Source organism: Rhamphochromis sp. 'chilingali' (assembly GCF_963969265.1).
Source record: "Rhamphochromis sp. 'chilingali' genome assembly, chromosome: 22".
In the NCBI taxonomy this organism is placed as follows: domain Eukaryota; kingdom Metazoa; phylum Chordata; class Actinopteri; order Cichliformes; family Cichlidae; genus Rhamphochromis; species Rhamphochromis sp. 'chilingali'.
Genome location: NC_137950.1, coordinates 24,314,373 through 24,327,142, shown reverse-complemented (window position 1 = coordinate 24,327,142; position 12,770 = coordinate 24,314,373). Strand labels below are relative to the sequence as shown.

At 38.6% G+C, this 12,770-nt stretch overlaps 1 protein-coding gene across 1 annotated transcript; it reads left to right on the top strand.

Moving 5' to 3' along the window:
* Positions 1 to 2,261: 2,261 nt before the first annotated feature.
* LOC308391378 (inactive all-trans-retinol 13,14-reductase) lies at positions 2,262 to 12,173 on the top strand (the record flags this gene model as incomplete). The annotated part of the gene is made up of 11 exons (XM_080874003.1): positions 2,262 to 2,418; positions 3,588 to 3,770; positions 4,078 to 4,319; positions 4,420 to 4,615; positions 5,954 to 6,151; positions 6,236 to 6,355; positions 6,467 to 6,605; positions 7,198 to 7,307; positions 7,799 to 7,965; positions 10,184 to 10,343; positions 11,774 to 12,173. The coding sequence occupies 11 exons, from the start codon at positions 2,262 to 2,264 to the stop codon at positions 11,941 to 11,943; spliced, it is 1,842 nt and encodes a 613-aa protein (XP_080730129.1). The 3' UTR covers positions 11,944 to 12,173.
* Positions 12,174 to 12,770: the final 597 nt, after the last annotated feature.

Below are 12,770 nucleotides of genomic sequence, written 5' to 3'. Positions count from 1 at the left end.
GCAATGTTCGAATTCAAAAAGCTAAAATCTCAGCAAATCAGCTACATTCATCTTGTATATGCTGCCTAGAAGGAAGAAAGAACAATTTTAAGAGGTGAAGTGTGTACGAATCAACTGCCCGGGGACCCTCAGTAGAGTCTTCATCAGAGTCTGCAGTCAGAAGAGACCAGCAGCCGGGCTTGGGGGCTTGTGGGCTGGAGTGCAAGCTTCTTAAGTACAGCAACCCTAATAGCTGCTGCGGTTTACTTGGACCCACTCTGTCCTATCGATCTTTTTGAGTTAATCAATCATTTCTTCTTCTTAAACAACAATGTGCCTTTAAGTCTCCATTCCTATAGGACTGCTGAAAGATGATTAATTTGAAATATGATTAATTTATTTTTATTAACTGGCTACATACCACAGGCTTTTGAGGTGGTGACAATAAAGCCATTACTTAAAAAGGCCTTACCTGATCCAGCTGTGTAAGCTAACTATAGAACAGTTTCTATCCTTCTTTGCATTTCAAAAATTCTTAAAAGAGTAGTTTTAAAACGGTAAGCGTATCATTTGCAAAGAAATGGTTGAAAAGCTTCAATCAGGATTTTGAGCACACCATAGCACAAAAACAGCACTAATACTTTTTACATTGTGCTTCCCTGAAGTAATATTATTAGAAAACACTGTACATATTTTCATTGGTATTTCAGATGTTAACTAGATTCACCTGCATTTCTAATGCTATAACAACTCTTAATGTCTTAAACCCACAAGAGTTACTCAGCCTGCTGAACTGTAAAGGCATAAAACATGACACATGCATATAAAGTCTAACGCAACTTGTTCATAGTGTATTATCTTAATTGCCTTATCAGATTACAGATATTCAGAATTGCTATAATGTATATGGGCTTCCTGTGAGTTGGTTGCAATAACAAAATAGCATGTTACCTTTAAATTACCACCTTTATGGGAATCTGAAATAAATTGAGACAACCAGATTGGCTTTATGAATTTGTAACCATTGTAAAGGGTTCAAATATGGACATGCTTTTTTTTGACCAAGAAAGGTTGTAAGCCTAGAATGTTCATTACAAGTTATCTGCTGTGGTCACAGGATGCTGTTCGAACACTGTTATAAAAAAAGATCACCATATACTGATGTACAGGTGCATCTGAAAGAATAAGGTAAGCTTGACAGAGCAAAATCTCACAAGTCTCCGTTACACATCTCACAAGTGTTACAGTGTTACACAAAACCATCAACATGTAGCGAATATTTACATCTGCATTTAATATTAAAAAAATCCACTTGAAGTTTAAGGCTACATTTCTGTCTGCCACAATTTCAAATTCCTTTCGACCATCGTAGCAACTTGTTGCTTCATTGTGGTTCACCCTATCTGTGGCTGCAGATTAAATCTGTAGCTCAAAGTCGAATGAACGAATGTGTAACTTGAGTGCAAAGTTCATGAGTGGATTACGTTAATAAAACTAGATCAGCTACAATCCATATATAGCTTCTTTTAAGAGAAATATAACATTGGTGCAGCAGGTCTAATTTCAGTGTTATTAGGCTCATTTTCTTCTATCGTGTAAGAAGTCTGACTCTTATATTCACCAGTAATGATTCTTAAAATGCTAAAATTTACTGAAGCAAGTTCCCTCAGATGCCCTGTTGTAAAAACATAAAATTGGACATGAAGTCCAAGAAGACTTCAATACAATATTATCTAAATTGTCTTATCAGATACAAGCAATTACAACTATCTCTATCTAGATTTGCCGTGAACGCTCTAGATTGACTAAATGCAGTTTATGCAATAAAATGGGTTATTGATTTGAAATTAATATCTTTAGTATTTATTCTTTAAAACAATTGGCATTCAGATTCCCCTACACAGTTTCAGTATCTTTAACATTTTAGGAATTTCTTCAAAAAAACAACAACAACAACAAAACAATTAGACCAGTTCCTAATTTTCCTTTGATGTTTTTGTCTTTGCCCTAAATGAGTGCTCAGCAAAAAAAGCATTACACACCATCGTTATTGTAATCTGTTATCACAGGAAAAATGGGCCTTTCGCCACTTTACTGCTTGTCATAACACATATATCACTACATAGCAATCTCTTGCCCCCTTTTCCCCAGACCTTTGGCATTCAGCAGGATAAAAGGTGCCTCCTCAGGGAGGCGAGTGTTTAGATCACACCTGCAATTGCTGCCGTGAACAATCCTGCTGCAGATCGAGATCCAGAATCAGCAAATTGACAGTCTCTGAGATGTGGCTCTTGATTTTCTTAGTCTGCCTGCTCATATGTGCAGGTAGCACATACTGGTACCTGTTTGGGAAACCGAGCCCTTTCTCGCTCAACTCAGTGAGACCGCCTGCACCGCGGGAGTTTGATCAGAAGAAGCGCGACAAAGTCATCAAGCAAGGTAAAATGACTGCAGGTGAAAAGAGCTGCATGCAGCATCAGAATAAAGTTGTTCCTGGATAGTCAGAATTCCTGGATAATTAGCCCAGCCTAGAAAGGGAGGGGAACATAAACAACTTTTTATTTTTATTATATCACTTCAAGATATTATGGCCTAACTTTAAAAAAAAAGTCAGTGAGTCATTCATACAGGAAGAACGAATTCAAATCTTTCTTCAAAAAGTTCATCTTAAGGGTGTGATTATTATATTATGCTCCTCTTTTTATAAAATGATTTTTAACAAATAAAGAGTTCTATATTATATCTATTTTGTACGAAAAGTTTTACATTTAGGCCAAATTATAAAAAGCAAAAATATTCAAAAGCTTAACTGTTAAAAATCAGTTAAACAAAAATTAAAACACATTCTGTTATTAATAAACCATATATTTAAAGAAGTACAATTGCCACATGGGGGCAGCACGTTTGTTAACACTGGTGCAAACTGTTGCCTCGCATTAAGAAGATTCCTGGTTTATGCTCTAGCTGGAGTGGGTTTCCTCCTACAGTCCAAAAACAAGCCCGTGATTCTAAATTGTACATGGATGCTAGAAGGATATAGAATAAAGCACTGTATGAAAGCACACAGTATTTTAGTGAACTAAAATTCCAGTTTCTATGTTAAGCAAAGTTACTGTTACTTTAAAAACCTTTACTTTGCATTGAACAGAGGTTTCTGTGACACCAGTCTGATGAGGTAAAGATTTTACCTTTTATTTAATGCATTATCTATGCATTAAATAAATACATAGATAATGAATATAGATATCTGAAATGAATTTGCTATAGTCATTATAAGTGCTGATACTGTTATCTTAGTGATCTTAGAGATGAGAAAACTGTCACTAAATAAACCAACAGTTTTTCCATGTGTGTGTTTTATCTTAATTAGATTACAGCTATTGCTAATGGGAAAACACAGATACCAGCACCAGTTCAATGTTTATGACAAGAGAAGTGCACAACCTTCAGCCTGTATTATGTAACACAGGTTGCAAACGATGCATTTTGACGTCCCAGTTTCAGCACTTGGACACGATAAAATTTATAATGGACTTTTATGATAACGATGTGAACTGGAACAAAAATCTTTACTAGGTTAACACCACCATCTGTATGTTTCTGTGCAGGTTTCAGCGTTGACAAAGTGCCCAAGAACCTGGATGTCATCGTCATCGGCAGTGGTATTGGTGGTCTGACGGCTGGAGCCACACTGGCCAAAGCAGGAAAGAAAGTGCTGGTGCTGGAGCAACATGACCAGGCCGGAGGCTGCTGCCACACTTACATAGAGAAAGGCTTTGAGTTTGATGTCGGTGAGAAATCTTCTATGACTGACACATAAGTATCACTCTTTTTAAGGAACTGTTACATTTTCCAGAACAGTCATTTGGAGAATCATTAGAGATTCATGCTAACAGCTTGAATTACATAAAAAATAACTGACACAGAAAGAATAATGATACAACTAAAGCAATAGGCTGATGATAATTTGGTCTGTCTAGGGTGACAGCTGCTTTTTCAGAGAAAGAGCAAATAAAGGCATGCGCTCAGCCATCATAACCCTACAGTCCTAAAAATCATTCTTTTCTATCTAAAAATGTTCACTTCCTTCATCTTCAGGGCTTCACTACATTGGCCAGCTCCATGAGAACAGTCTGCTGCGTATCGCCTTTGACCAGATCTCAGAGGGCCAGCTGGAGTTTCACCAGCTCGATCAACATTTTGACACCATTCAAATCGGCCTGGGCAACGAAAAACGAGAGTACACCATCTACTGTGGGAAAACTGAGATGAAAGCTCACCTGATGAAGCAGTTTCCTGATGACACAGAAGTCATTGACAAGTTCTTTAAAATCATGAAGGTGCTGTTGTTACTTCATCACTTATTACACACATATTTCAGTCTCAACTGTCGGAAGCTTTAAAATAAAATGCTTACAAATTCCCCTGGTTTTTCAACAGATCTCAGCTAAGAAGACGCACTACCTGGCAACTCTCAAGCTTATCCCGCAGTGGGTGTCTTTATTCCTGCTGAAGTCAGGCATTGCAGACCTCATCTCTCCAGTTTTCAGCCTCTCTGGCACATGTGCAACAGATTTTGTGAACACCTTGACCAGCAACAAGGATCTCCATACCATCTTTTCTTACTTTTTCTATGGTATGAACTCAAAAAGTTATCGTCATAACAGAAAACATAAGATATAATATAGTTATTTATTTCTATTTTTGCCACTGAAAATAAAATGCTTTTGGATATCTAGAAGTCAAAATTTAAGGTTGTTATATCAAATCTTGAGTCAGATATCTCAAAATTTCAACTGAACTCCAACCTGAAAAAAAACTTTTGATTTTGAGTGGCATGGTGGTTAGCACTGTTGACGCACAGCAAGAAGGTCCTGAGTTCAATTCCAACATCAGGCCGGGGTCTTTCTGTGTGGAGTTTGCATGTTCTCCCCGTGTTTGCGTGGGTTCCCTCCGGGTACTCCGGCTTCCTCCCACCGTCCAAAGACATGCAGCTTGTGGGGATAGGTTAACTGGATAATCCAAATTGTCACTAGGTGTGAATGTGCGAATGAATGTGAGTGCGACTGGTTGTCTGTCCCTGTGTGTTGATCCTGCGACAGACTGGCGACCTGTCCAGGGTGTACCCTGCCTCTCGCCCTATGACAGCTGGGATAGGCTCCAGCGCCCCCCGCGACCCTGAAAAGGATAAGCGAATGGATGGATGGATGGATTTTGAGTTAAGTTGAAAATTGTTCCATATCATGAGACACACAACAAAAGAAGACAAACAAAAAGAGAGAGAGAGACACACATACATAAGCCTTGCTATGTTAAATCAATACCAACAGTAATGTCTTGCCACATCACAGAAGTGTAGATCCAATGTGTCCCGAAGATGGGTGGGAGCTTGGGTTTCCCATTAGTTTTTAGAAATCATATACTGTATATGTGGTACATATTTGGGGACAAGTTAAAAGAGAAAACCATCATAAGGTGTCTGGAATCAGGTGTTGGGACACCAGTTGTCAGAAGATCTTTTTTTTAATGGTCGAGAGCAGTTAAAAAAAACAAAAAAAATCTCTCATCGAGGCTCTAATGAGTAAAAGCGTCATAGCATATGATTTACATCAGTCCTCGAGGTGGACATGGTTACTCCGAACTTGTATTGATTTGCAGTGAGACTTCTAGGTAAGGGAAATAGAGGCTGTAATATTATCAGGGGCCCACAATAATAAGACTACAAACCCCGAGATAAATATAAAAAGTTACTGTGCGCAATATGTACTGTATAATAGGGGTATGCAATTCATCAACTTTTTAAAAATTCAGTTACAATTTTGTCTTCTAGCAATTAATCAAACAAGAAAATAACAAATATTGTGCCTCATTCTGTTTTGCAGTAATTCCCTTCCTTTCCTGCTGTCACCCCTGTAAAAAAAGGCCAATTTCATCCCTGCGGCAGATTTAGTTCACTTATTCTTTATGTATATAGGTGTGCCACCAAAGGACTCCAGTGTCCTGATGAATGCCCTCATGATTCATCACTACAAACGAGGAGCGTACTACCCTAAAGGCGGGGCCAGTGAGATTCCTTTCCACATCATTCGCACCATTCAGAAATATGGAGGAAACTGCCTGGTGAGAGCTCCCGTCTCCCAGATCCTGGTTAATGAAGAGGGAGCTGCTTATGGTGAGAGCAGAATCCACCTCATTTTTAAAATCAGTGTAAGGTTAAGTTATTGTCAAGTCAATAGTGTGTGTTTGTTTGAGATAGGTGTAAAGGTGAGGAAAGGTCAAGAGGAAGTGGAAATTCATGCGCCTGTGGTGGTTTCAAACTGTGGAATCTTCAATACGTTCCAGAAACTTCTACCCCCTGAGATACAAGCCAAACCAGGTGAGAAACTTTACTGAAACTGAGGTAAAGTTGGCCAGAGCGACAAATGCAGGTGAAGTGAAGACGATACAAGGTGATAAATAATGTCTAAGTAATGCTTCTATATTATAGATATTCAGCAACGACTGAACATGATGAAACATGGCAGAGGATCATTATTAGTCTTCTCTGGCTTTGATGGAACAAAGGAGGAACTGGACCTCGTTTCCACTAATTTCTGGCTGTTCAAAGACAATGATATGGACAAGTCGTGAGTATTGCAGAGCACCGATTGCAAAGAAGAGAAAGGCAGCATTAACCAACCACAAGGGGGCGCTGCTGTATCAGAATAAACAAGAAAATCTCTCCTGCTCAAGTCTCACACATTTTTATAGATACAATCTTATTTCAGAACAAAGAAAAAACACCATAGCTGAACATTATGCTAAATATTTTATTTAAATAAACACAGTATATGGCTTATGATGTTGTTTTTTAAAGTTAAAGGTCCTTTCTTGTTCGCTACATAGGGCAGAAGATCAGTCATGTTCATCTCCTTTCGTCTGTGTTTTGTCCAGTCTCCGTGTGCTCTATTTTCCCTCTTTTTTACCTTTTCCCTTACCCACCCAACTGGCCATGCTTGAGCCTTGTTCTGCTGGAGATTTCTCCCTGTTAAAAGGGAGTTTTTCCTTCCCACTGTTGCCTAGTGCTTGCTCATAGGGAGTCACTTGATTGTTAGGACTTTCTACAGGTGAGGTGACTGTTGATGACCGGTACTACCTAAATAAACCTTAATTTAATTGAAACGGAGTTAAGATTGCTCTTTATGGGATTTATGATTTGTATTTTTTATTTTATTTTAGGATGGAGGACTACTTTGGATTGAGCAGAGAGGAAGCACCTGATAACATCCCCATGATTTTCATCACAGTGCCATCTTCTAAAGACCCTGAAGCCAAGATAAGACATCCTGGTACATATTAATAACAATTACTCACTATTTCTACAGTTTCCAAAGGATATTTATGAGATCTAACAAAACATATTTTAAATGAGGATTAAAGTGCTCTATACTCTCAAGACTCTTTGCAAGATTTGAATGATTTTGAATAAATAACACTGTCCATCCCTCTGCCTGAAAGAAGCTGTTTTAGCGCCCTTCCCCCTTTCTTTAAGCCATCTTCTTCTGATAGGCTGGCTCGATGACTATATAAGGACATCCTCTCTGTTTGATACTATAGAAAGCCAGGAGAAGAAAAAAACTGTCAAAAACTGGGCATTGAGGGCAGTCTGAGGTCTCAGCTTTTTACATGAACACATGTTGACCTCAAAATTTTAAACGTCGAGCACGTCAAGTATTTAGCTTTAAAATAAAATATATTCTTTGGCATATTTTATACGATCTAACACAGAACTGAAAGTCCACACAAATTAAGAGTGGTGACTTGCTGTTCATTTCTACAGGAAAATCCTGCATGACAATACTCACCATGGTTAACTATGAATGGTTTGAGCAATGGAAAGACACTACTGTACGCAAAAGGGGTGATGAATACTACAATTACAAAATGCGATTTGCTAAGAACCTCTTTGACTGGGCCTGCACTGTGTTCCCTAAAATTAAAGACAAGGTAGGATCCGTCATGTTTAGATGTGATTCTGCTGTTTTTTCTGCTGTATGTTAAATTTAATAACTGGCCTTACTATTCATAAGGATATGTTTAATAACCACGTTCTGTTTTACCAGGAATGTATTAGTCAAACCAAATCTGCTTATTACTCTGCCATTGTCTGCTCAAGTGAGAACTCTACCAAGACCCTTTTCTCACTATTCAACTCTTTTAACAGGCCACCTGATTCTCTGCCTGCTCATCTCTATTCATCTAACTTCTGTGATTCTCTAATGCTATTCTTTATTGATAAAATTCATAAAATACACTTAGACCTGGACCCTAATGCTCAATGTAGCTTCTCTGTCCTAACTTCTCCCCCTTCTCACTTCCTCTCTGTTTTTCAACTTCCATCCTTAGCTGATATTGCTGATCTCATCCATAAATCAAAGCCTTCTACCTGCCAGCTTGATCCTATCCCCACTGTCCTCGTCAAAGCCTGCTTACTCCCTCTCCTTCCCCTCATATCTGCTATTATTCACTCTTCACTCACCACTGGAACTGTTCCTGCTTCCTTCAAAGTTGCTGCTATTACCCCAATTCTGAAAAAAACTGGTCTAGATCCCAACAACTTTAATAATTTTCGTCCTATCTCCAATCTACCATTTCTCTCAAAAATCCTTGAAAAAATAGTTGCTTCACAAGTCCATCTTCACCTAACTGATAATAACCTTTACGAACAGTTCCAGTCTGGCTTTCGTCCTCTACATAGCACTGAAACTGCTCTTATAAAAATAACAAACGACCTTCTTATGGCAGCTGATTCTGGTCTCCTCTCCATCCTTATTCTCCTTGATCTGAGTGCAGCTTTTGACACCATCTCTCATCCCATTCTCCTTAGCAGATTAGCTTCTATTGGTCTCTCTCACACTCCACTAGCCTGGTTTAAATCATACCTATCTGACCGCACTCAGTTCATTCAATTAAAATCCTTCACTTCTCAGCTTTCCCCTCTATCCACTGGGGTGCCCCAGGGATCTGTCCTCGGGCCCCTTCTTTTCATCATCTACCTTCTTCCACTCGGACATATTTTTCGTAAATATAATATTCAGTTCCACTGCTACGCCGATGACACCCAGCTCTATCTCTCTACCAAACCTGACTCTACTCTTCCTCCACCCTCCCTCATCCTCTGTCTAGCTGAACTTAATTCTTGGTTCTCCTCCAATTTCCTTAAACTCAACAGCAATAAATCGGAACTTCTTCTGGTTGGCACTAAACGACTGCTATCCAGAATTAACAACTTCTCTCTCACCATCAATAACTCGCTGGTCCCTATCTCTCCCTCTGTGAAAAGCTTGGGTGTCATTCTCGATAGCACATTATCCTTTAACTCACATATCAATAATATTACACGTGCAGCATATTTCCAACTCCGTAACATTAATCGCCTCCGCCCCTTCCTCACACCTCACGCCACTGCCATTCTCATCCATAATCTTGTTATCTCTAGAATTGACTACTGCAACTCATTATTATTTGGCCTTACACAAAAATCTATCAACAAGCTCCAACGTGTCCAGAACTCTGCTGCCCGTATTATTACTAGGACTTCTTCTACCCACCACATCTCCCCAATCCTGAAGCAACTTCACTGGCTCCCGGTTAAACTTCGCATCCATTTTAAAATAATTCTGTATACATTCAAGGCTATTCATTCTCTCTCTCCACCGTACCTCTCTGACTTATTACAGATGAAGCTCCCATCCCGCTGCCTCAGATCTTCATCTTCTCTTTCTCTCTCTGTTCCCTCTGCTCGTCTGATTACAATGGGAGGGAGGGCTTTTAGCTGCTCTGCCCCTCGACTTTGGAATTCCCTATCCCCGGACCTCAGAAATATTAGTTCATTCTCTCTTTTTAAGTCCACCCTCAAAACTCATCTGTTTAAAATTGCCTATCCTTAAATTTCTGTATGCTTTAACTTTTATCTTCTATTTTTATTATTGTGTATATTTCCAGTTTTTATCTGTTGTACAGTGTCCTTGGGTGCTTTGAAAGGCGCTATTTAAATAAAATGTATTATTATTATTATTATTATTATTATTAATAAAAATATATACTTTTAAGGAATAAAGAAACAAATCAAAAGCTATTGGTAATGTATACAAACTATTAATGCTTGTTTGTTGACATCAAGTAGGAAGGGTTTTGTTAAATCTGCATGTGTTGTGTTTTTCAGTTGGTTTTCCAGGATGTGGCGACGCCACTGACAAACATGCACTACCTGGGTGCTCAGCATGGAGCCATGTACTCCGCTGAGCACAACCTGGAGCGTTTCCATGCTGAGGCCGTAGCCAAAAACAGATGCAACACCCCAGTCAAGAACCTGTACATCTCAGGTATGAAAATATGGATTTTATGCTAAAAATCATCTGCAAGAATTTAAATCGTATCAATTAGGTTTTAGGATAGAGTAAAGGAAGGGTATATACTGTAGATATATTCCCAATCATCAAATTATTTTGAATCAGCTAGAAATCAAACCAAGCGTTTTTGGTTTAATAGTTAGCTTTATGAGTATTGACAGGACTTTAATTTAAGACCACTTTTCAGTTTCACAAATAAATAATAAATTTCATAAATGAAAGGTAGAAACAGCAACACTGAGCTGTGAGCAACTGTGAGCAACTTTATACACAAAAGTGACCCGTGGTCCTCAAGTTCCCCCCAAAAAATGCATACAGATTTACCGTACAGCAAAGTTTAACCAATCTTAAACTGTTGCTGCGATATAACAGAATGCAAGCTGTTTTCTAGATAACTGAATAATAAAACTTGATTTAAGCTGAAGGAAATACTAGTTTTATAGAGAATATAATGCTCTTAAGCTTATCTTTTTTTCAGGCTTAATGATGAGCTGTTCTTTGAAAAAGCATAATAACCGCACTTGGTTCCAAGATTATCTGGTTCTTGAAAACCATCATCTTATTTGAGGGACTGGGAAATTGGCTTTTGAGTATAGCGTTTACAGCTATCTGCAGAAGCTTGTAAAATTAGATAGGCTAATCCCTTTTAATCAATATAAGTCCCTTTTGGTGAACAATGTACAGTTTTCTTGGAACTGACATTTTTCATGCTGATGTCCTTGCCTTCTTGGTATTATGTATATGATAACTTTATGGGCTTTTATTGCTTTATTGTATTTTCATGCACTCAGCGCCTTTTCCTGTTTAAATGAAAGGTTCGAGAGGAAGTGGAAGGATAGTAATTGACTAAGATAATGCTTTTAAATATGACAGTTTACTTTTGCTGTATCTGTTAGCAGCAAATAAGTCGTCTTTTGCTGGTGACTACAATGGTGCTATGAAAACATGATCATAAAAAAGTCCCAAAGCAGAGACGGATATATTATTGGGGGCGATCGTGGCTCAAGAGTTGGCAGTTCGTCTTGTAATCGGAAGGTTGCCGGTTTGACAGTCTCGGCCGTTGTGTCCTTGGGCAAGACACTTCACCCGTTGCCTACTGGTGGTGGTCAGAGGGCCCGGTGGCGCCAGTGTCTGGCAGCCTCGCCTCTGTCAGTGCGCCCCAGGGTGGCTGTGGCTACAATGTAGCTTGCCATCACCAGTGTGTGAATGTGTGTGTGAATGGGTGGATGACTGAATGTAGTGCGAAGCACTTTGGGGTCCTTACAGACTAAGTAAAGCGCTATACAAATACAGGCCATTTACCATTTATTTAAGAAGCTTCAGAAGAAAGAACACACCGATTTGAATCTGTCTTCCAAGTAACGTCTCATACAGAGGTATGCATGTGTGGCTGTGTCTTCCAGGCCAAGATGTGTTCAGCAATGGGATAGCTGGTGCTCTGCATGGTGGACTCCTCTGTGCCTGTGCTGTGTTGGACCGCATTATCTACATTGACTTGCTCCTCCTCAAGAAGAAGCTGAAGAGAAGGAAAGCCAGAGAACTGGCAAAGCTGGCTCAGAAGAAACTGCAGTGAAATTGCTCTCTTCTTCCCCTGCAGGACAAAAACGGAACTACACAAGTAGGGTATAACAGGACCCTGAAATATTGTGGGAAGCTCACGAGAACACAACACTTGTTTAAATTCTCAAATCCTAATTTTTTACATTAGAATTCACTTATTTGATGGATAGGATGTCTTGTTTTTATTAAGGGAAATAATCCACTTGCAATGAAGACTCAAATTTAAATAAATTTTTATTCTTTTGTTGTTGTTTTTTGTGTTTGAAATGATCATTATGACTGCGGCAGATACTAAAATAAAGTCTGTAGCCTGCTGGTTCACTCATAAAAATCACATTTTGCATCATATTTTGTCACACTAACACATCCATTTCTCACCTTGTTTGGCTTTAAGGTTTTCATATATGCTAATCACAAATTATCTTAACAATATATTTAATAATCCATCAAGTACTTACAGATGTTTTCAGTTGTGGTTGTTGTGCTGTTAACAAATACTGAAAGCAATTTTAAGTAAACTGCAACGCTGTATTATTTAAATCAATATTTCTTAGGGGTTGGGATGGTTTTATGAGAAATGGGTATATATTCGTACTTTTTTGTGTGCACATAAAAAAAAGATGCAGGATTTTCACAAATTATCGTATCAATCTTTCAACAATAATTATTTTATAGTGTTGTGTCAAATAGGTTATTATTTTTGCTGTTTATTTAAAGATCTTTTACAGGTGAACTGAGATTATAAGGCCCCTGTGGGTTTAGTTCCCACCTATGTTGTTCTGACCTGACTTCCAAACCCTCGTTTTGTTTGTTTAACTGCTGAAATCAAACATATGAGGG